This window comes from Cyprinodon tularosa, unplaced genomic scaffold (assembly GCF_016077235.1).
Source record: "Cyprinodon tularosa strain WSP-4 unplaced genomic scaffold, ASM1607723v1 ctg246, whole genome shotgun sequence".
Taxonomy (NCBI): domain Eukaryota; kingdom Metazoa; phylum Chordata; class Actinopteri; order Cyprinodontiformes; family Cyprinodontidae; genus Cyprinodon; species Cyprinodon tularosa.
In genome coordinates, this window is record NW_024038913.1 from 804,047 (window position 1) to 828,216 (window position 24,170).

At 38.5% G+C, this 24,170-nt stretch overlaps 1 protein-coding gene across 2 annotated transcripts in view; it reads left to right on the plus strand.

The window, feature by feature from the left end:
- col5a3a (collagen, type V, alpha 3a) overlaps positions 1-24,170 on the plus strand; it is a 55,755-nt gene that overhangs the window by 24,072 nt on the left and 7,513 nt on the right. For both annotated transcript variants that reach the window (XM_038287892.1, XM_038287891.1), the window contains 46 exons: positions 68-142; positions 290-373; positions 480-536; positions 790-843; positions 961-1,014; positions 1,103-1,156; positions 1,649-1,702; positions 1,884-1,937; positions 2,467-2,511; positions 5,497-5,550; positions 5,668-5,712; positions 5,916-5,969; positions 6,756-6,800; positions 7,146-7,199; positions 7,758-7,802; positions 9,184-9,237; positions 10,473-10,517; positions 10,616-10,669; positions 10,789-10,896; positions 11,331-11,384; positions 11,714-11,767; positions 11,877-11,921; positions 12,097-12,150; positions 12,426-12,470; positions 12,753-12,806; positions 12,922-12,975; positions 13,176-13,229; positions 13,352-13,459; positions 13,750-13,839; positions 14,047-14,100; positions 14,289-14,396; positions 14,652-14,759; positions 14,854-14,907; positions 17,356-17,409; positions 17,480-17,587; positions 17,678-17,731; positions 21,464-21,517; positions 22,817-22,870; positions 22,960-23,013; positions 23,117-23,224; positions 23,303-23,356; positions 23,444-23,497; positions 23,616-23,669; positions 23,745-23,798; positions 23,906-24,013; positions 24,114-24,167. In XM_038287892.1, the coding sequence (XP_038143820.1) occupies positions 68-142; positions 290-373; positions 480-536; positions 790-843; positions 961-1,014; positions 1,103-1,156; positions 1,649-1,702; positions 1,884-1,937; positions 2,467-2,511; positions 5,497-5,550; positions 5,668-5,712; positions 5,916-5,969; positions 6,756-6,800; positions 7,146-7,199; positions 7,758-7,802; positions 9,184-9,237; positions 10,473-10,517; positions 10,616-10,669; positions 10,789-10,896; positions 11,331-11,384; positions 11,714-11,767; positions 11,877-11,921; positions 12,097-12,150; positions 12,426-12,470; positions 12,753-12,806; positions 12,922-12,975; positions 13,176-13,229; positions 13,352-13,459; positions 13,750-13,839; positions 14,047-14,100; positions 14,289-14,396; positions 14,652-14,759; positions 14,854-14,907; positions 17,356-17,409; positions 17,480-17,587; positions 17,678-17,731; positions 21,464-21,517; positions 22,817-22,870; positions 22,960-23,013; positions 23,117-23,224; positions 23,303-23,356; positions 23,444-23,497; positions 23,616-23,669; positions 23,745-23,798; positions 23,906-24,013; positions 24,114-24,167 (2,889 nt within the window). The remainder of the gene's footprint in view (positions 1-67; positions 143-289; positions 374-479; positions 537-789; positions 844-960; positions 1,015-1,102; positions 1,157-1,648; positions 1,703-1,883; positions 1,938-2,466; positions 2,512-5,496; positions 5,551-5,667; positions 5,713-5,915; positions 5,970-6,755; positions 6,801-7,145; positions 7,200-7,757; positions 7,803-9,183; positions 9,238-10,472; positions 10,518-10,615; positions 10,670-10,788; positions 10,897-11,330; positions 11,385-11,713; positions 11,768-11,876; positions 11,922-12,096; positions 12,151-12,425; positions 12,471-12,752; positions 12,807-12,921; positions 12,976-13,175; positions 13,230-13,351; positions 13,460-13,749; positions 13,840-14,046; positions 14,101-14,288; positions 14,397-14,651; positions 14,760-14,853; positions 14,908-17,355; positions 17,410-17,479; positions 17,588-17,677; positions 17,732-21,463; positions 21,518-22,816; positions 22,871-22,959; positions 23,014-23,116; positions 23,225-23,302; positions 23,357-23,443; positions 23,498-23,615; positions 23,670-23,744; positions 23,799-23,905; positions 24,014-24,113; positions 24,168-24,170) is intronic.

The window sequence follows — 24,170 nt, forward strand, 5'->3', positions numbered from 1 at the left end:
ATTAGGTTTCCCACAAGAGGGGACTCAGTTGCTGATCCTTTTGCCCTTTTCTTTCCTCTTGCTTTAGGGTCCCCAAGGGAGGCCTGGTCTTCCTGGGGCTGATGGGATCCCAGGTCCTCCAGGAACCCTGCTCATGCTACCAGTAAGACCTCATAACACACCAATATGCCCAGGAATACACACTCATCTGTTTTGTGTTGTCAGGACCACAAGGGGGGGCTGTGTGACTGAAGTCCATTTACATGAGGGAATTGAGCATTGGGACTACCTCTTCTTTCCCTGTCAACAGTTCCAGTTTGGAGGCGATTCACAGAAAGGGCCAGTGGTGTCTCCCCAACAAGCACAAGCACAAGCAATCCTGCAACAGACCAAGGTTTGCCTCATAGCAGAACATCAGGAATGATAACATTAAATGAAACTTTATGTACTCAGTTTGATTTAATATAACATGAATATTAAAGATTATGATTTTTCTTCAGCTGTCACTTCAGGGCCCTCCTGGTCCATTAGGCCTTACAGGACGACCAGGTCCAGTGGTGAGTATTGTAACTACTCTGATTCAGACCAAATGTAAATCCATTTTGAGGATTTTAGTGTCAAAATTAAGACACTTTTTGTTTTTGTTTCATGGTCTCTCTTACTTCATTTACATGCATGCAGACTGCTTGTTTCTCTTTGTATAGCAAACACTTTCATAAGAAAACTCAAGAAGTTCTATAAGGGTTTGCATGTGTTTTGATAGTATTGCCTACTCTGTCAAATAAAATAACATTTATGTTTCATTCATAGGGTCTTCCAGGTCCACCTGGGCTCAAAGGAGACCAAGGAGACAACGGCCCCTCTGTAATATTATCTCTACATCTCTCTGAGCTTCTGTTATACCATTCCTGTCAGAATATTGATCTACTTTTGTTCTTGACTCTCTTTTTGGCATCTTTTCCAATTTCCATCTTTACATAGGGACCCCGTGGATTTCCAGGACCCCCTGGAATGAATGGAAAGCCAGGCAAGAGGGTAAGATTTCTAGGGTACCTCTGTGTTAAAAACATTCAGTACCAAATGTAGAGTAAAACCAAACCTGATCGGATTGAATATCTTACAGGGACGTGCAGGTGTTGATGGAGGCCGTGGAGCTCCAGGTGAAACAGGTGTAAAGGTAAAGTTTACCACATGGCATAAACAGCAAATAAAGTTTGGGTAAGGTGCACAATCATCTGACTCGTTTCTTTCAATGATAATAAATGATCATACATTTTATGCAGTAAGGTGTTCTAACAATACCACACCACCTCCACTTGTGTTATTGGGAGTGTAAGCATGTAAATAAGTGCTGGCCAGCCCCAAGCCTATTATATGTTTTGAAAATCAGCTAAAACATAACAGCTGCAGGAAGAGCTTAGTGAATAAATCAGCTTCCTTGATCCCGAACTGGGTCTTTATCAGTCAAAGCAGCACTTTAGCTGACCTACAGCTAATCTGAAAGCTCACTCTCCCTCTTTGACACACAAGCAGATGGAAAGGTCTGCCAGGGGAGACTTTAAAGATAATGCTGCTAATGTTTACACATTACTGCGTGAGTTTGTGTGTGTGTGTGTGTGTGTGTGTGTTTTCCAGAGTTTAATGCACTTGTTTCTCTTTAACATCTCAGGGTGACAGGGGTTTTGATGGCCTGCCAGGCCTCCCAGGAAACAAGGGACACATGGTGAGTTTTTTTTTTGTGGTAATCTGACATTGTGGCTGTTTTAATTTAGCCTCTCAGATGTTAGCATGCATTAAAACCTTATGAATCTAATGATTATGATGGCTTTTTTAAGACAGTCCACACTAAAAGAAAAATATAATATCTCCCTGCTATAGCATAATCTAATGCTTTTATGTTTTAGGGGGACAGAGGACGGTCTGGTCCTCCTGGGCCTGTTGGAGAGCCAGGAGAGAAGGTGAGAGCACTATTCTTTTGAAAATATAACTACAATGAACAACACAACCTGAAAATGAAAAACCCAACCTCAAGCATGTTTAAAAATATTTTTTTTGTTTTTGTTTTTTATGATAACATTAAGATAGAAAAACCATTTTTAGATCAATAAATAAATTTCAAGCCATTTAGACGGAAAGGCATCACACGTCTAAGAAGGCTTTGATTAAATATACTCATAAACTCCTGCATTATTAATTCTGCTGTGCTGGCTGGAGTTCATTCAGCACAAAGGTTTGCAAAACACATAAAAGCCAACTGCCGCATCCCTGATATGAAAGCTAGCCGCTCGGTCAGCACAGTGCCAATCTGTGATGAAGGCTGAGAAGATTGAGAAGACGGATAGTCTTTGCTCGAAGACTGTTATCTGTCAGACAGCAAATTTTTCTAATGAACTGTTTTCCTTGATATAGATCTTCACAATCTACAAGAGTTTTAGATCATTTTCATGTTGCAAATGATCTAATCATTTTTGTTTCTTTTTATTATAGGGTTCTGATGGACCTGTGGGGCCAAGAGGTCAACCAGGTGAACCAGTAAGTGTTCAGAATAAGAACATTTATTTTGACTCTACACATGTAGACAGTTCATCTGCAACATACTCTGAATATTAACTGTTGACAGGAAAATATAAAAAAATATAAAGGAAAATATTTATTTTTTTCAAAAAGCATTTTTATTTTCCATCAGTTTTTGTTTTTTGTAAGATTGAAATGTTTTAGTTTAGCAAACTAAAGTTAATATAAAAATAAATATAACCTGAAACAGAAAGCAGTTTTAAGAATATCACATCATTTGTTAAGAGGAAATATATGGCAATGGGTGTTTTATATCTATGGGATGTATCCATTAGTGCAATTTCTGCTCTTAACTAAGTCAAGCCATGTCTGAGGTGCTTTAGTTGTTGCCATGGATAGCCATTTACTTTTTAGACGATTTTCCACTGTTCTTATGTTCTCCTTTTGTGTTTAAGGGCTCTTGTGTGATTTACTGGTGTCCCAAAACATCTAAAGTGGGATATTTCTGACTGAGATATATCACTTTGATCTTAATCTGTGCCTGACTTTTCATGTGTTGCTATTTCAGATCTTTTCACATACTTCATGTTAAATGAATGGTTCTAAGAGACTTTTTATTGTACATGCTTGGTAATAATCAGATTTGGTGTCTGATAGTATCGTAAGAGGCTAGCAAACTGTTTTTCAGGTGTTAATTCTCAGTTTAGCCAGTTTTACAGTTGCTATGGGTATGTCCAGGTTGGTTTAATTTATGTTTTCTTCTATTAATATTACTAAACAACCATGTATGTTTTTTTTTAATAATAGGAATAAAAAAAAAAAATCAGATTAATTGTGATTATTAAAATAATCGTTAACTAATTGAGTAATCTAATAATCTTCTTCTGGATTACATAGACTCTAAGACATGCAGAGCTGAAAGAACAACCGACCCAGAGCTTTAAAGAAGCAAAAACTGTACAAATATGTGTATTTATTTAGATATTGCCTTAAACATAAAAATTCTCTTTTCTTTGCAAATATGCTCAAAACCCCTCGAGTGGTAAAGTTTTTATGGTTCAAATTCAGTAAAGAATCTTTTACTAATCAGTCTTTGCTGTCTGCAAAGCTCACAACATTTGCACAAACAAAAAAATCTAACAAGTAACTTTTATTGCAGCAACAGAAAATCAAGAATCCCAAATTCACTCTAGCAACAGTTATCTTAATCATAAACACTTCCTGTAAGCATGAAAGGTTGTTAAAATGTATTCTTAACATTTCGAAGTTAATTGTGGTGTCTACAAAGTTTTATTGAGGAAGTTTTCATTTAATCTCTCTTCAATTGTTAAAAGTTGAATTGTTAAAATGTGACTGAATATTTGTCAGACGTGTCACGTAAACAATATGTAAATAAGCTCTAGTCCATTTGGCTAATAACAACTGTAACTATGACAAACATTAATGAACTGTGACCAAAGATTTTTTTAATTTTTTTTTGGCACAACACACATTAAACTGGATGGGAAAGCAAAAAAAAAAAAAAAAAAAAAACTCCAAAAATTGCTGCTATTGCACTACAACAAATTATTGCATATCAAAATGACCAGGTATTTATAACAACACATTGTCTTTTTACAAATCTTTATCAGGACATGTTTCTACTTCATTTAGGTGGGGCATCTTATCAAAAACTAAGACTGTGAAAAAAATATATATGTCCACAATTTTCAACTCTGAAGTCTTCTATCAAAAACTTCCACTTTAATGGGCTTGCACTCCAGGTTACATTAAAAATCTGTCACCAAGATTCTCACTGGTTTGTGGAAACAGTCCAGAAAACTAACAGCCTACCTCAGACAGAAAGTTCACAACTCTTTTGTAGAAGCAGCCATTGTTTGATGCATCTGCTGTGAAAACTGGTTAATTGGTTATAACTCACCTCTATCTTTCTCTCAGTAGGAGAGGTTAAAGCTCAGCATGGTTGTGTCTATCCAAATGGATCTCTCAGTGCTTGAGGAAATAGAGCTGCCATGTACCATGTGAGGGAAAAGTCTGATAAACCACAAAACATTGGAAAGGAATACTCTTAGTTGTTATGAAGAGAAACGGGGAGTAATGGGAAATAGAGGAACAGCATGACACAAAAACAAGACAGAAATCTGGTCGTGGAGAATAAGATGAGATAGATTGAGCAAGCAAAAGGGAAAGAGAGTTTCTGCAAGGTAAGAGACAAAATCCTGGCCCGAATGATTACATTTCCATATCAATCACTTCCCAGGAGATCACAGATGTGGCTTTGGAACAGGTGGCTTGGCCAGCCTACAAAGAGGGTGGCTGACAAAAACATATCACACAAGCACACATGCCAACTAGCACAGTCTTTATGGCAGACACATAAAACACTGACATGTTCAGTCACTGAAAAACATGGTGGATGTCTTGCTTTTTCTACATCCCCCTCCAGTTTGGATTTATGGTTTAGCACAACTCTTCTTTATGGAACTCAACATATAATGTGCACAAACGTGTTTCCGTCAGCTTCCCCTGCACCTTTATATACTCCTTTATTTCCCTCCATGGCTAATATGTGAGTTCATGCATACAAATGAAGCAGTTTTTCACATCTTATCAATTTTGCAAGGCTTTTGCAAGATGTCTATAAGGATTTTGCGTCTGATTTCTAAATAGCAGAACGTAATGGAAAACTAATTACCAATGTTTCATGGTTTTTTCAGAAATTAACCATGTAGCTTTGAATTTAAGGACCAAAATAAAAAGCTTTTTAAAAACTTTTATTTTTGGTAATTAAACTTGACTGATGCTCTGGTTTGGCAGTATGTTACCATGGTTACAGCTGGGTTTCGTTAGATTAAAATAATAACCAATATGTCTGCATGATTTGAGTTAATTGAACTGTAAGGTGCCTTAAGGCGGCATTCTATGAATAGAAATGAGCTGAATTGAATGGATACTCACCCAATCCAGGTTAGCTGCTAAACATTTGTTATTTTAATTCCTCAGGGTCCCCGAGGTCTTGTTGGGCAAAGGGGGCCACCTGGCCAACCTGGCCAGCCAGTAAGTCACATTATATAAGAACTACGGACAACAATAATCCTATAAAAAAAACAATAATACCTAGAACATCAGTGTCTTTAATTCAAGTATGATTTTTTATTTGTGTCTGTTTTTCAGGGGATTAGTGGAATTGATGGAGTGCAAGGATCCAAAGGCAACCTGGTTAGTCGTTTTTCATCACTTCAGATTGTATGTCACCTCTCTAGACATGAAATCACATATAAGGACATTATAAACAGTTTATATATTTACAAACAAGTGAAGAGTGTAATTCATTGATGTAAATGAAAGGCTTTTATTTTCATACATCTCCCACTATAGAACAAGTATGTAGAAAGTATGTTCATTGTTGTATCTGTTTTCAGGGTCCGCCTGGAGAAATAGGGCCCCCAGGCCAACAAGGAAACCCAGGAGCTCAGGTGCCAGCAAATATCCTTAAATCGCTGTCTGACCTTATCTACTCTTGCATTTTTGTAAATTCTATTAAGGTTCGCCAGCATATGTATGGGGGACCAACTCTGCCATATTTAAAAATAAATACAGAAATCAATCAATAGATAAATGCTCAATAAATAAAGTTGACCCTCTAAGACACACCCCCTCCTCATTTGCATAGTTAGGCAAAAAAATGCATACAGAGATGTAAAAACAATAGCAGAAATAAATAGCTTTGAAGAAATAAACGGGATAAAAAAATACAAAGGAAGAAAAAAACAGACAAAAATATTATATCATGCACATAAATAAATACTTAAAAAAAAAGTAATAAATAAATGAAGTTGAAAATTATAACGGACAATAAATAAATAATGTAATATTATTACAAAGGCGAATAAATAAAGAAGCTAATTAAAAGAGATTCATATATTTATGTCTCACTGTATAATTCAATTTATACCTACATTTATTTTTTCATTGTATTTTTGGGGACAATTTATTTGATGCTTATTTATTTATTGAGCATTTATTTATTTTTAAATATGGCATAGTTGGTCCTCCATACATAGGTAACAGACACAAATACCAGAAACTAACTAATCATTGTTTGTGGGATATATGTGTATTTTTGTTAAGGAAGTGTGCTGAAGACTTTACATTTCTGGAAGTTGAAAAATTATATTGTGAAGATTTAAGCGGTATCTTGACTCCTAACCATTTCTAAATCAACTATCACTTAATCTGATTGATGCTTTGCTTGGCTTCAGGGGTTTCCTGGTCCTCAGGGTCCCATTGGATTGCCAGGAGAAAAGGTAGGGAACATGTCTCCAAGTCAATTTAAGAAATAAAGCTGTGATCCCCTGACCCCTGTCACTACACACCCAGGGGAGGCAGGCCAAGCAGGACAGTATGACCCAACCACTTCTGGCTACAATTCTGAAAAGACAGGTCTAGACAGAAAATCAATACTCAGCAAACAGAGAAAAGCATTTAAGGTTGTAGAAAGCCTCTGTCAGGGCCTATCATGTAGCTGGAAGCAAAAATAAAAAATAAAATATACTCTTAAACATGTTATGTAACCTATCTAGTGGTAAATTTGTTCCTTAAAGTATAAAGTTAAATGGTTTAGTACTCTATACTATTTATGTTTCTTGCAGGGTCCCCAAGGTAAACAGGGCATGCAGGGACTGCCAGGCGTTGATGGTCCTCCTGTAAGTATACACTGATGAACAAATATAAAGGCACATAGAGTTCTATAAAAAAAAAAAAAAAGTCTTAATCTGAGGAAACATAAAATGCAGTCTTCAAACTATGAGTTTAGTTCACTTTTTCACAGAAAGAAATTCTGATCTGTGTTCATATTTTCAGTAAACCAAGCATCTCTCTGTACAATTTAGCATACTAGTTATTGCAGCAATGAACCAAATAATGTAAGACACGTGAACTGTCTGCTTGGTAGCGAAAGTTGTGAGTTGATCCAGTGTAGCATGACATTTAGAATAGGGAATACGGATCTTCTAACAGGGAGGCTTTTCTCATCACAAGGAATTAATTTTCCGCTGCAGTCAGACACATTTGTATGAGCTTCACATATTGCCCTTTGCATTGTTCCTGCAGAGCTTTATGACACAATGATGCTCCATAATGATTTCTCACTCTGACACCCTCTAATTTGTTAGTTTCATTCAAAAGATTCTGTTAAGCAGAGATATAAAATGATGCATTTAGGCCAGTGCTCACAGAATGTAAAATCTATCATTCTGCTTTAGGGTCACCCAGGAAGAGAGGGCCCACCAGGAGAAAAAGGCATCCAAGTGGGTAACAGTATGTCTGAGGCTCATCTACTGTGGTGATGTAGAGAGATATAAAGCAACCGAATCATTAATTTATTTATTAATTTTAGGTTGACTGAAACTTACAATAAGGCTTGTCATTAGGGCAACTAGTGTTTCATTAATGTTTTCATTTTTATAAGAAATATTAGTCCATTCAAAGAAAAAAATGTTCTAACAACTGGAACACTGTGACTTTGTGACACCATTTAAAGGTGCTGTAGGAGATCTTGAAAAAAATGGTTTTAGCTATATTTTTGCACATACACAACCATGCCTCTCCCTTCAGACTACCCCTCGAAACCACACCTTCAAAACACATGAAGCAGCAGGAGCAGCGCTGATGATGCAGAGGGCTATGTTCACTCCTCTGAAACAGTTTATTAACGCCTAAATTACCTTAAAATACTGAAATCTGCTGGCAAAACATGTTCGCTTTTATTATCCTGGTGCCTGCAGTTTGGATTAATTATATGAAAAACGCCCTCCAACTGGTCGCCTCCTCGCGGTTTGCCGCAGCTGAAGCGACCGGGCCAGAGGCTGCTGTTGAATGGGATTCCTAGTGAAAGTGCACCGCCAGTGTACGGGGAGTCTGAGCGGCTGTGACAGAAATAATAGTTGATGACAGGATGGTAATCTGGATGAACTGACTGCACTGACGATGTGTTCAGGTGGGCTTTCTCACTTCAAAATAGATTCAAACTTTTTACCCTCACAGCAAATATAGCTGCCATTCTTACAGGCAAAGAAAGGATAGGGTAGCCCAGCCCATGCATCAGACCCAATTTTTCCACCGCACAGCCAGAGCAGCAACCGGGATTTTCGTTGACTACAGTACACCAGAAAAACAGTGTCCTCCTATTCAGAAACCCAAATCTGGTCACCCTAGAAAAGATACTTCAGCCGTGCATCAGAAGTAAACTTGTACAAGCATAACAAATGAAGCAGCATGCACTTTTTTGCTGCTCTTGCAGATTTAGGTGTGAACGTAGCATAACAGTGGCTAGCTTCCAGCCATGGCATCCTGCATGAGCATTGGGGGTCAATTCGTTCATGTGTCAGGGTAAGCGCACTGGGGAGAGGCACAAGCAGACGACCATGATTGACGTGTCAGGAACCAGTTGTGTACAATGGACCGTGTTTTGTGATTAGTTGGGGTTGCTCATTGATTTCTCACTGTAGCGGGGACCATTTATTTTATTTTTACTTCCAGACCTTCTATTTCACTGCTTGCTAAGGGGCTGTGGGGAGATATTTAAGCCACATGGTAAAAAATGTGTTAGAAAAGCTCTCTTACTGCACCTTTAATGTTTTATATATTTAAACCCATAACAGGATTTCTTTTAAATATTTATTTTTTTAGGGTTTACCGGGTGCCCAGGGACCTATTGGATATCCAGGCAGTCGAGGAGTTAAGGTGAGGCATGATAAGGTTAAGGTGAGGCATGATAATAATATTTACTGACTTTAGAAATTTTCTATTGCTTCATATGTCCGCACGTCTACAAGGACACACAAGTTGTTAGTGTCATGTTCGGATTAAAGTGTCTAACCCACATGCAGAACACTCGGAGGCAGAAGAAAAGTTCAAAGATTTATTTACAATAAATGTACAAAGTTTGATCTGATCCAGGAGGGGACTTCACTGGTCACAAGGGGGTTCAATAAATGTACACAGTTTGATCAGATCCAAGAGGGGGCTTGACTGGTCACGAGTGGGTTCACTGCTGCGGAGGACAGAGAGATTAGTGGAGGTCCAGGTGTTTTGCAGGTTGAGAGTGTTCAGGTCAGTACCTGTTCAGGAGTGGAGCAGAGCTGCAGAGGGGGGGAACCTTGAGGGTCCAGAGGTTGTCAGCAGGCTGAGGGCAGAGGCGGAGGCAGAGCTTACAGAGTGCAGGCAGATCACAGATTGAGTTTCCTTCCAGTAATCTTCTGAGAGCTGGCAGGCAGATACTTGACAGAGAGCTCTCCAGAGTTCTACTGAGAACGAGCAGACAGATCACCGGCAGAGAAACTCTCCAGAGTTTCAGGTATTCAGGCAGGATCAACCTGGGAAGCAGAGAGGAGAAAACGATATCAGGTTAGGTTCACAAAAGTCAGAGATCACAGACAGGTAGGTTGGCTCAGGCTTGCTAACCGTTACTGGCAAACACTCTGGCACTGGAGTGAAGCCCTCCGCCTCCTTAAATACAGATCTCCTGATGAGCAGATAGGAGACAGGTGGTATGGTCGGCTCAGGCTCCAGGAGATCTTGTACGCCCTCTGGCGGAGAAAGTGGACAAACCTCCAGATCCCAACAGTTAGAGTCTATTACTTACAGCTGACTGGTAAAACGGCAGGTCCCCGGTTCTAGAGGGTATTTCTTATAGCAGGGATCGTGGAGAGACAACCAAATCTAAGTTCCTGGGGGTCTAATGGAATGGAACTAGTGAAATTATTTTCTTCTTAGTATTTGATTGTTTTAATTCCTACTGCTGCCTGGCTTTCAGGGGGAATCTTTACTCGGCTAAAATATTAGGAACAATAAAGATTAGAAGCCAACCCTGTGTTATGTCATTAGAAAACCAAGTTTACAATGTGTCCAACAAAAGGTCCCAAGACTTTTTTTTATGAGTTTACATATTCTGATCATATTCTTTGTCTTTTTTACAGGGAGCAGATGGAGTTAGAGGTCTAAAGGGGAGCAAGGGGGAAAAGGTGAGAGAAGCTGATGACAGTTTTTTTTATTAATCTATATTGCAACTATAAGATTTAGAAGCAGTCATTTGCTGTCACCACTCCTTGATAAATTTTAGGGAGAAGATGGCTTTCCAGGAGCAAAGGGTGACATGGGTGTTAAAGGAGACAGGGTGAGAATGATACTGAATAGTATCGACATTCGTTGATACTATTCAGCAGTTTTTATTTGCAGAGAAAAAAAAAAACATCAACCAACATGCCATGCTATTTCTTTCATTTTTAACTTTAGGGTGATTCTGGCACTCCTGGTCCTCGTGGAGAAGATGGACCAGAAGGACTGAAAGGACAAACTGGACCTCTAGGAGATCCAGGAGCCCCTGGTATAGCAGGAGAGAAGGTATGTTATTTATGTAGTTTTATATTTGTTACCAAATTCTGTTATATAAGCTTTGGATATGAGGTCAAAGCTTTAAACCTCTACATAAGTTACACACCTACAAAGAATATTTTCAACTGTTTCAGTGAACATCCATATCTGATTTCTGATGTTCTCTCATTTACTCATTTATTTAATTGTTTCTGAATTTGGTATCAGTTTTGGGTCCACATGAGACATCACTTCCAGATCCAGATCTGGGTCTATTAGTGACCCCTGCTCTAAACGATGTAGTATAGGGATGTGCTTCTCTTGCAGAGGTGGAATTTTTTAAGGGTTTTTTACACATATTTAGCAGGTCTGGAGGATATTTGTAGCATCCTGCTTAAGCAAAAGTGCTGAAAAACACATTTTTCAAATCCTCTCATCTCCCTCTTGTCTTTCCCTTTTTGCAGGGTAAACTCGGGGTTCCTGGCCTGCCGGGTTACCCTGGACGACAAGGTCCCAAGGTGATTCCACATTAAAGAACTATTACCAGTGGGGAATATGTTCGCATGTCTCTTTATCAGAGGTTTAGGCTGCTACAAATGTGACTTTGGTGGACCACCTTCTTTCATATTAAAAATAAAGTATGATAAATGGCATATTCAGAAAGACTGTTTTATTTATAGTTCATTAGAGACATCAATTCATTACATGTTGATGAATGATGTATTTAAGGCTCATGGATTAGATTTGCTTTAATTCGATACAGTGGTTAATTATAAGTTAATGAGACATTGGGGATGACGTATGATAAATGGAGTGCTGAGGCTGATTAACTTCCACATGTCTTCAGGGATCACTTGGTTTCCCTGGTGTGGCCGGATCCCTGGGAGAAAAAGGAAGAAGGGTAAATACTACACTGATATTTTAGTCTACATCTCATCATATTAAGCTTCATGCTTGGGATATTTTTAAAGTATCTAAGTGATAAATAACTGTTGACCTTTACAATACAGGGTCCTGTTGGTCAACCAGGTTCTGGAGGTCAAAGAGGTCCTAATGTAAGCATGCGTGGATTATGCACAATACTTTTGTCAAATTAGGCAGAACAAAGTAAAAACAATTTTTGGGAGTGACACAAACATCCGATCACCGAAGGGTTTTCAGATCATCATACATTTATCTTCCACCTCTAGTCATACATGTGCTAATCAGGCAGATGCTTGTATTCCAAAGGGATCCCGGGGGGACAGAGGAGCAAGGGGGCCAACTGGGAAGCCTGGAGAAAAGGTAAGCTTTGTGCCATAAACAGAGACATGCAGTTATACATACATAAACACACCTGGCTGCCTCATAAAGTATGGATAAATGTGTCGAGCGAGATGGAGGGGGTTGTTACATTTCACTTCTATGACAGGCCATCTGGTGTTATAAAAACTGTCTGGCAGGGGGTTTGCTCAGTTTACTTTCTCACCAAAGTTGGGAGAGTTAAACAGATAAATAACAGTTTCAGTAAATAATCTTAAATGAGTTTTTGTTTGGCTTTTGCTTTTTCCTCTTGGCAGGGATCAGCTGGACAAGATGGTCCTCCAGGATCTCCTGGAGAACAGGTAAAGAACTCTTTTACCTAGTGTCTAATTCCGGTCCTGAAGAGCTGATGTCCTTCATGCTTTACATGTGTCCCTACTGCAACAGAGCAAACTGAAATGTTTAAATTCTCCTCAGCATGAGATTAAGGCTTAAAAATGAAATATTCAATTCAGGCGTTAGGAAGCAAGGACACATCTAAGCCATGGAGAATTGTGGCCCTTAAGGAGGGATTTTGGTTACCACTAGACTGTATGAACCTGGCTGCAAATAATGTGAAATGTGATTTTGTTCTTATTTTTTAGGGTCCTCAAGGGCCACAAGGTCAAAATGGAGAAACAGGACCGAAGGGACCCAATGTGAGTAGGTTAAATGCTTGCTTTATGATCTAATGATACTCCTTTTTTCTGTGTACATTTCACCCACATTTCTAGGTTATTCAGTGATGTAAGGGAAAAAAATCCTTATTTTCAGGGTCTACCAGGGAAGGATGGATTACCAGGTCATCCAGGTCAGAGAGGAGAACCAGTGAGTCATTTTTTTTCATATACACATTTGTTAAAGTGAGGATAAAAATGTTATTAGGAGTGTATTTATTGAGTAGAGTAGATCACGCTGAGATTACACATGATTCATTGATTCTAATAAAAATATTCCTTCTTTGCCTGAACTTGCTCCGAATCAGCTTAACTGATGTTCAGCAACCTACCTAACTTCTCTTCCCTCAGGGTTTCCAAGGCAAGAATGGACCACCTGGCCCCCCAGGAGTTGTTGGGCCACAGGTAAACAGATTAATCAAAGGAGTCTCAGCTGTTTTATTTTTTTATTTTTATATTTTTCTTTGTAATCTGTACTGATACAAGATGTTTATGCTTAGCTGTTACATAGTGTCTTTTATCTTCAGGGAAAATCTGGTGAGACAGGGCCAGCTGGAGATAGAGGTCATCCAGGTTCACCAGGACCACCAGGTGAGCACGGTTTACCAGGAACTGCTGGAAAGGAGGGTGCTAAGGTGAGAGCTATTCATCAGTTTGTCAGGTCACCTATTACTATGAATAATACTATTAGATAACCTTAACACTTTCTTTAGCACTGCCTGAATATCTTATCTTCTCAGTCTAATCCTGACTTCTCTAATTAACTGATAATGTAAAGAGAAAAGCTTAAAGCGTTAAGTGTATGACGTAGAAAATAGATACACTACCTCTGAAAGATTTGCTGTTTTTGTGCGGTTTGTGACAGCTTTTATTCTCTAGTTACCCACCATGCATTTATTGCTTAGTGTGTATGTGTGGTTTTTAGGGAGATCCAGGTCCATCAGGAACCCCTGGGAAGAGTGGACCCGCTGGCCTAAAAGGCTTCAGAGGAAGCAGAGGAACCCCTGGTGCAATGGTAACATAAACTTTCAGATATTCCATGTCCCCACCAGCCCTGACTTTTAAAAGAAGACTCCAATGAAATGTGCACCTTGGTTTTAAAATGCAGGTGAAAAAACAGCTTTTGTAGTTTGAGAAATATGCTTCTGCAAGAAGTAATTACCAACTCATTAGAAGGTTGAAGGCAGTTTTCACTGTATACTGAAGGTGATTTTTTTCACAGGGCCCTGCTGGTCTCAAGGGGGGAGAAGGTCTACCAGGTGTTCCAGGGCTTACTGTAAGTTTAATTTTGGTAAATTGCTTTTCATACCATTTATTGACCTGTGCTGATTTAATATAGAACAGGAAGACTCATAAAACGTAAGGCTGTTCCCATGGTGACCATTGATCGTGGCCGCTGCATTAAATAAAACAGTGATTCATGTGATATTCTCACTTCAGCTCATCTCAGCTTTTTATTTTCAGGGTGCTACAGGAGAGAGGGGTCCTGCTGGGCCCGCTGGAGCAATTGGCCCACCAGGACGACCAGGCAGCGTGGGCCCTGCTGGGCCAAATGGAGAGAAAGGCATGCCAGTAAGAAATGGAAAATAGCTCATTTTCTTTCTGAGTCCAACCTTACCTCCTACCATGAGGTATAAAGGGTTTGAAAGTGTTATTATGAGAAAGAGGTCCAAGACAGTTTAAGCGACAAAATGCAAACTCAATCTCGAAAGTGATTTTGCCAACCTGAAGTGACACATTAATCAATGTGTCACGCTGCAATATGAGGGCAGTAGGTACCATCTGAACAATTCTCAGACATCTGCTCCTTTCCTATTTGTTTATAAGGGAGAGAAGGGAACCATTGGCCCTGCTGGGCGTGATGGGGAACTAGGACCCACAGGGTTGCCCGGGGTTATAGGACCTCCTGGGCCTCCTGGGGAGGACGGAGACAAGGTACTTGCATTAGGGAGTAAGTCTGTAATGCAGCTTTATTGTGAAGTTTGTACTGATATCTAACTCTGTTATTCACGAGTCATATCATACTTAGGGAGAAACAGGTGGACCGGGCCAAAAGGGCAGCAAAGGAGACAAAGGAGAAATTGTAAGTTAAATTATTTTTTTATTTGAATAAAACTAACATTTTTTTGTTAGTGGCTAATTGAAGATCTGACTAATAGTTGCGCCCTGCACTCTGTGAACAGCTGCCATTAGCTCTTGGGTGGAAGAGTTGCTGAAATATGTTCAGTGTGAAGTCAAAAAATCTTAATTCTTTACATCTAACCAATAGCTTTTGTTTTGCATTAACTGTTCAAAGTAACTAGAAATGCAGAAATACCATATAGCCTAGGAATAGACCCTTTTTTTACCTGTTCATGCTGAGGTGAGGTGTGATATGGGGTTACAGGAGTAGATCACTCTTGGACCACAAGGCTTTTTATTTTTATGGTAGTTTTAGCAGGTTATAGCAGGCTTTCAGAACGACTTGTGGTAATACACCATTTTGGCTTACACATGAGCATCTGAGAAACCCTCCCTATAAATGAACAATTATGTTGTCTAAACAGCTTGTTCCCTATAATGTTTTTCTAAAAAGTAAAAAAAAATGCTAAGTAAACAGGTAGGCAAAGGAGAAGAAGCGTAAATCTAATACTAAACAATAAAGATATCATTAGTACTGCCTGATAATGATCGAACCAAAAATTGAATCTGTCATTTTGTGCCTAACAGTATTCAAGCACATCCTTCTTCCTCCAAAAGACTAAACTGTGTTGCATCACTTTGCCCCAATGTTTTATTATCTATTAGCCATTGTAATGTGACATTAGGAATCCTCTTAAAATATGTCCAATTTATCACTATAAAAAAAGGATTATATTAATCAAACTACTATCTAGTATCAAAAAGACCAGATCGACAGGCTCAAGTCAACTTTTTACAATATATATTTGTTAAGGAATTGTAAATACGATCTTTATCTGCTGCTATTAAATGCACAACCACAATTTTCAGTATGTGAGTACACATACTGAAAATAGTGACCTAGCATAGTGACCTATGCTTCCATATTAAGAAGCACCATATAGAGAGGACAAAACATTTATAATTTCAATTAAATTTATAATTTCACTGAAGTTATTACTTTACATTTTTAATTTAGTCTTATTTGAATTGTTTAAGATAAAAAAGAGCTTTTTGTCCATCAAGCTTTTTGTCCGTCAAGCTGTGGCATTTTTTTCGTTTAGAAAATCTGTAGAACCATCTAATAGTTAGTCATTTAGCTTTTCTTGGGCTGCCCAATGCTCTACATTTTGTTTTTAAACATTCTTAATTCTTAAGCACACAAAGACATTTATCTGGGTAATTCCTATGTCTTATACCATGAAAGTGTTTTGTAAAAAAAAAAAAAAAACTTTTTTATTGAAAACAGCTCAATGGAAATGTGGAACAGTGAGTGAAGATGACCCAGAAAGATAAATAAAAGTCATATCAGGATTTGTATGCTTCCTACAGAGAAGAGCACCCAAATGATGTGAAAAGAGTATTAGTAGACTGGTACACACCTTCTCAAAAAAAAAAGTCATACAAGGAAAGTGTAAATGTTAAAATACATCCTAAGTGGCTAATATAGTTTGAATTTGGCTCATCTCTCCATTGCCATGTTGTCGAACATGTTACGGAGTGATGAGCACACATCCTTGAACATATGTTACTCATGTCAGGAAGTGAGGAGAGGGTCTTGCCCAGGATCCCAAGGAGGGTAATGAGGTGAAAAGGAAGAAGAGAACAAAGCAGCAACTGACAACCAAAGCAGAAGGAAGATAGGCAGCAACAGACAGGGGGGGGGCAGCTCATCAAATCCAGATGCAGCTGGAGGCTTCACAGCTTAAATACTCGACCCATTGAAATGTTGAAGGTCATATATATCACAAGTTATATCTTCAAACACAAATTCATATTCCATCAATGTGCCCTTCCTACTTTCTTACTGGATCCAGCTTAAAATGTAATAAAGTCGATCACTTGATTAGGATACTCTCTTGAGATATGCTTTTTTCTAAGCACGATTTCTCTGGCACATGTAGGAAACCAGCCTCCATATGGTATCTATGAAATGCCAAGACTAGAAACATGAAGCAAAATTAATTGACAGCTGAACTAATGAGGATGCACTTTAAATATGTTAGCGTGAGAAAGATTATGAAAATGTAGCTGAGGGACTTAACTAGGCTGCAGTTGCTGCTGTGTTTTGGTGAATGCTTAAGACTTTATGCTCCAAGATTTGGATAATTCCACCTTTATTTTCTGGGTTCTAAGTTAAATTTAGTAGTTGTGCTAAAGCCTAAACTAGCGGATGCCTTATATACTAACCATTTATCTCTGTGAGTTGACAAAGACTTAGCTTATTATTTTTGAGAGCCATTAATAGTATTCAGTTCAATTCACTTTATTCATATAGCACCAATTCACAACACATGTCATCTCAAGACACTCTGCTGTTAATCACAATGTTCAATATGTCTCAGTTGGTTTGTGATGAATTTGTTTTCAGGGACCTCCTGGACCCGTAGGAATTCAAGGACCTGTCGGCCATCCAGGACCTTCTGTATGAACCATACTTAAATCATACTGCTATTGTTTTGTACATCTTCTTAACAGTCTTCTGGATATTTCAGGGCATGGATGGAGAGCCAGGTCTACGGGGTCAAATGGGCTTAAATGGACCAAAAGGTGATGAGGGATCTAGGGGCTTTAAGGGACCATCTGGTCCATCTGGATTGCAGGTAAAAATAGCCCTATTGTTATAGTTTATAACTCAATTATGCCTTAACAGTTAAAATGTCTCTCTCTCTATTTTACTTACCACCATGTAGGGAATGCCAGGACCCCCAGGAGAGAAAGGAGAGAATGGGCATGTTGGTCCAATGGTAGGTTTAGCACTGCCCAGGTTTGATAAAATATAAAGGAATTCAAATATGAACACTGATCACAGTATTTTTTTAATGAAAATCGGGCATGAATGTTGCAAACCATTTTTCTGTATCTGCCAATAAATTAGCAAGATGGTCATAAAACATGACTGCTGCATGCATTTTGCCCCCTAGAATTGGTCTTCTGGTTTTTCCAATGTATGCATGTGTTTTCTTTTTATCTGCATGCTATGACATTTTTAAATAAGTCAATGGTGCTGAAGATGCATTATATTCTAGATTCATTTGTAAATCTTTGATCCACTGTTTGACCTTAAAAAAGCTTTGGTATCATCAAGCCATAGCTATTTTATATAGCAATATTCTTGCTCTTTTTCTAAAGTTTGAAACACTGTTTGAAGCAAAAATTCTATGACTGGTTTATTGAACAGCTTTTTTAAAGATAACAATTGAAGGGGCACCAGTTCTGCAGAAAATTTGTGGATTTTGGGGGGGAAGGACCTTGTGAGAAATGCTTTAAGATAAAAGTCAGCGTCTGATGTTTTTCAAAACCTCAATGGAAAAGCTCTCTCATTAAAGCTAGGTTTACACAGATCAGTAACTGGTCTTCCGTACTTTAATCTTTTGTCTAAAGAAATATATCTTGCTGTTAGCTTGAATCAATGGTCTATGGTCCTGAGTTCAGTGTCATGATTAGTTATTGTTTCATTAGTATTTCTCTAGATAATGTTTTTATACAGTATAAGATTTCTTAATTCTGTAATAACCAAAATGATATAGAGTAATATACAGACCTTCCTGGGTGTCAGATAGAGATTAGAGCAAATTGTTTTATATTGCTTTAGTTTTAATAGGCATTTGCCTCAGATGCATAATTCTGAGACTAACCTTTCTGCATTTACCAGATTTTATTCAGTTTCCACTTTATTGCAAAATAATTACTTAGCCTTATTTTCTTTTGTTAAAAGGCTATTTTTTGTTTACATTTGTTCTTATAAAATTTCGGTAATATAGGGACACAAGGACTCCTGTTAAAAAAAACTTTGATAACAAGGGAGATCAGGTAAAGCAAATGTGTTTCTCAAAAATGTTCAAACTAAGTCAGAAAAATGTGTTATTTATATGTTATGTGATATTTAGAGTCTTGTCTGACTGTGTGAATGACCTTGCCCCACCTTACCTATCTGAGCTTCTTCAAGCATACTTACCTTCTCAGCCCTCAGGTCAGTTGGATAGCAGCTCCTGTGGGTCTAAAAGTGAGCTTAGAGGGGACAGTGCTTTCTCTATTCCTCCTCATATGTGGGGTAGCCTTCCCCTGCAATGTAGAGAAGCTCCTTCACTGTCTACTTAGAAACTGTGGTTGTTTAAAAGTCCTTTATAAATAAAGTCGGTATGAAATGGTGTAGTATATCATATCCATGTCTGCTCCTCACCATGGGGGTCTTCAGCTGCTATGGCAATACAATAATAAACATACAGCTCACCCCTTTTCTGATAAACTCAGAAGTTATCTCTCTAAGCCACAGAGTGTTAGGATCCTACCTCTTTGGAAGGGCTGGTTACGTTGATTGTCAGTTCAGATTTCTATCTTATGTTTGTGGTTTGAACTGTAAGCCTCGTTATGCTGTTTGGAGTTTCTCTGTTAAAACCGGGTGAACTCCATTTTACCCCCAGAGACTCTTCGTTGGCTCCAGCAGTGTACAGGTTGCCCTCGATAGACTATGTTGTTTTGATCCATCTCTGGGTTTATTAGTACATATTTTCCTTATCATATTAAAGCTGTTTCTCTATTTTTCTTTACTCTGGGTCATTTTATTTACCCCCCTGACATCTAAAGGCCATGCTTGGAAGAAATAAAAAAAACAAAACAAGGTCATCATCAAGTCTGCATCACGTCACCATTCAGGATAAAGCTGCTTACATCCAGTACATGTTTTTATAATGTGGTTGTTGTAAATTTAGTCTCAACTATGATTGAACTGCATGTAGTACAAGGGCAATTCACCTGAGCTTATTAAACTTTGATTAGTTACGCCAGTTAACTTAATTAGCAACAGCTGTGCTGATTGTGTTGCCGGATATCAAACTTTGATGATGATGATTGTTAACATCGGTTTCCATCAATCTCACATGGCTTCAGCATTAAGTCTTGTTATTTTCACATTATTCCTAAGACTTACAGTATCTTTAAAGATCAGGTAACCTGGGGTTTGCATCTTAACTCCTAAAGTGAGGCAAGTATAAATAAATTAGAAGGAAATGTATATTCTTTACCTCAGGCTCCCAAGCTTTAATCTTCTTCCCCAGTTCAATAGCTTTGGTAATTTTGAGCATTTCATCTAAATTTGTGTTTTCCCTTGGAAACCGTCTTTGTGAGAGCAGATAATTGGATTTGCCGTCACAGAAATAAACACAGGTGTAACTAATATAGCTAATTATGCTTCAGCTTCTGCTAATATTCAATGCATTCCAAGCCAGGAAGACAATGTATGCACTGACGAATAGAGAGACAGCAGAAGGGATTTATCGCTATCATTCACCAACAGTAACATTAACAACTAAATGATTCATTAGTAGAAGAGCAGCAATACCTAAAGGTCTGTTTTACGCTAACCAGCTTAATGTCTTTTGCAATCTGTTTGTCATTAGCACTGGTTTTAGTCTATAAAACTATATGAGTGATGATCATGGTGAGTCAATAGGCTTTAATTTACATGTTCTCTTTGAATTTGTGTGTTCTAAGGGAATTCCTGTGCTTAATGTTGAAAAAAATATATGATGCAAGGGTCTGAACATGGTGGCTCAGCATGCAAAAGGAAGGGTGGGCAAAAGAAAAAAGTTCTGACAGAATGGAGTGTTAGAGTGGAAGGAAAAGGCGGGGTGCTTATTGTGAGCAGGAAGACAGTGTGACAGCTGCTAATCAGATTAGCCTCAGCCTTGGCTGTCTAATGAGCATCCTCCTTTGTGACAGTCATCTTGCAACGCTGTCAGCCATGAACACACGCTCAGCAAGATTCACTATAGCTTGCCTTCTCCACAGTCAGATTAGGGAGGGAATGCATTAAAATGGAACCAAAACAAGAGAGAGATAGGAAAGAGGGGAGAAGCTGAGGACTCAGTGGGAAAGTTTTATTCATGTGTCAATGTTGCGGATCACAGAGTTCTCCCCTATAATGCTGAAATGTTTCTGTGCCAGAAGGATATGTGTTTCCTCCAGTCCCACACGGTCTCTCCCTGTGCAGAATGTCTGTCACTCTGTTTCAGTGTCTTTACTGCACAAGGTTCCCTCTTCGACTTCAGAGTGATTCAGAGCACAGCTCAACATCAACTCAACTAAAACTGAAGCCAGGAACTGTTAAGATTAATTGCTTGGTGCTCTCTTAAGCTGCACAGACAAGTCAAATCACATGTCGCTGGCTGAGAGAATATGCTTGAGCATATTGCAGGCTAGAGGTTTCTTATTAATAAGTGAGAATAAGAGAGAGGCAGTCAGAGGCAAAATGGGCCAGAGTTGGAGCTTTTGTCGTATTGAGGGTAATGACCTGTCTGGACGTCTTCATCATGTCAGTACTATGATAATCAGAGATACTGGGCCATTGCATGAGCATTCGAGCGTGGGCTGACATCTAACTCTTATTTAATGTAGGAGGCACCAGCTCGCATTTACTTTGTAATGCTTAATGTTTTATATTTGATCCACATAGAAATTATTATTTTCTTTCTTTTCAGGGGCCTCCAGGACAGCACGGCCCACGAGGCCCTCAGGGACCCCCTGGAGCTGAGGTGTTTTTTCTAATCATATTTACATCTACGTTAGAATAAGGCCATTTGCTTGATTACGCTGACAGTTTTATTTAGTTCACAGTATAACAACAACATTAAAGAAATAATTTTCCTCTGAAGATATATTTTTAGTTCATTCTAAAATGCCTTTTCTATCATGTTAGTCGCATTTTCTTTTAACTTTTTACAATAATGTCCCTAATGACAATATTCTAGTGGCAGTGACCTAGAGCATATATAATCAATGTATATTCAATAAACCATTTAAAACAACAAAAAGCTGGATTTAATTCAGTAATACAATCAGCATATTTAGCAAAACCATTTATTCAAACAACCATATTTATGATGCTTTATTTTGAGTGTTTTTGCATAGTTTTAAACATATTTTGGTTGTGAACAATATGGTTTGAGAAAAAATGGCTCACAAAACAGATTTTTTTCCTATGATTTCTAACACAAAAATTAAGCCATATTGCACTATCATATAAAAATAAAATAAAATTATGGCAGTGTTGATCTTGAAATGTTGAGCCATTAAGAGGCATTTCAAACCCTAATGTCTAAGCAGGTGGGCCTTTTTTTTCTATCGACTCTTTTCTTTAATGGACATCTTTATACGTAAATCCCATTGCTTTTGAAAGTTTAAATATTAAAATTTATTACAATGTAATCCCTGCAAAAGAGTTATATTTAATACTCCATGAATCATTAAGAGGCATAAGACTATTATCCTGGAGAGGCAGTTATATTTACTTCAAGCAGTGGCTGTCCTTGTGCATTCTCTTTTATTTTTAAATTATTTAGCAGTCAGATGCAGAGAGCTGTGAAGCTCACGTTAGTGCTTTATCACAAGAAACATGGACATGCAGCACTCCAGAGGTAGTTCAAATCTATAAATAGATTGATACAGAAAAAGATAGAAGAGAATGAAATAGATTTGAGAAAAGCTGTTGACAGAAAGGGTTCAGTTGCTCTGTGTGTTTTCCTCTTCCTTAGAAGCTTTTTGCACAGTCTAGTGTGTACATGCGTAAACAAAACAAAACAAAAACTGACAAAATATGAGGAAAAGGACTTTTTATGACAAGACATTATGCACAGACTATGGCAACAGATGACTTTCAGGACTTTCTTTGTAAGCTGTGATATTTGTGTACCGGTTTTAGCATTTGTAGAGCAAAAATGTTTTCAAGCAAACAGAAAACACAGCAGAATAATATTTTCAGAAAGCAAATGAATATTTAAAATCAGCCTGTGTTTTCGTTAAAGCTTTCCTTGTTTTCCTTTTCTCACACGCAGGGCCCACCTGGCTTGCCTGGAGGAGTTGGTCAGCCAGGTCTTGTTGGAGAGAAGGTCAGAGAGAAACAAACTGCATTTAACAATAGACTGGAGCATCAGTCTATATGCTGGTTTTATTGTTTAAAACCCTGTCCTTTCATCAGGGGGAGGATGGGGAAGCAGGTGATCCAGGGGCAGCTGGGGAGCCTGGTCCTCCAGTGAGACTTTTGCTTCATTTCAAAATTTATACTCATAAAAAGCTAAAACCTTTGTTTTGTAGCGACTTCAACCTTTTCATGATCCCTTTTACTGCTTGTTCAGGGTTCTAAAGGTGATGTGGGTGAGAAGGGTGATGCTGGTCCTTCTGGGGCAGCAGGGCCACCTGGAACCAGAGGAATACCAGGAGAAGATGGACCTAAAGGCAACCTTGTGAGAAGATGTGCTATTTTCATTTTAGCTTTTATAAAGACAGTTGATCTTTTAATCTTACAGCTGTTTTGCTCATAGGGTCCTCTTGGATTCCCTGGAGATACAGGCCCCCCTGGAGAACCAGGCATCAATGTAACAGAATCTTATTGATTATATTATTGCTTCCTCAATAATTTAATTTTCGATATTTTTTCTCTATAATCATAAATCTTCTCCCAGGGGGTTGATGGATCACCTGGACCTAAAGGAGACAGTGGAGAAATTGGAAAAACTGTGAGTTTTGTGGTTTTGTGAGTTATTGGACTTAAAAAAAAAAAAATCCTAAAAAAGGCTGGTGTTTCCTAGTGTTTAAAGTCCATGGTTCTGCTTTCAATTGCAACGTTTTATTTAGGGACCACCAGGAGCCTCTGGAGAGCCTGGTCCACCTGGACCTCCTGGTCGGAGGGTGAGATTATTTTATAATAATAAAATATTCATAGCTGATATTTTCAACTAAACCCACTTAAACTTTTCTCCACAGGGTCATGTTGGTGCTGCAGGAAAAGAAGGGAAGCAAGGCATGAAGGGAGTCAAAGTAATGAATATATATAAAGTTAACCTTGGTGACTGGATGCTTCACTTTTTTTCCCGTTTTTCTGCAGATCACACATTGTTTTTCCTCTCTTTGCTTGTACTTCATAGGGAACTAAAGGAACTCAAGGTCCACCTGGAAAGACAGGGCCAGTAGGACCACAAGGCCATCCAGGGAGGCCTGGCCCAGAAGGTCTTCGAGGCATTCCAGGTCCTGCGGTTAGTATGGGTGGACCACAGAAGCAAAATGTTACTTATCCATTGGACCACTATTGTTATCTCCCAATAACCATGTTGACCCCATGTTGCTGTTTTAAAGGGTGAGCAAGGGTTGAATGGACCACCAGGACAGACCGGACCGCCGGGACCAATAGTA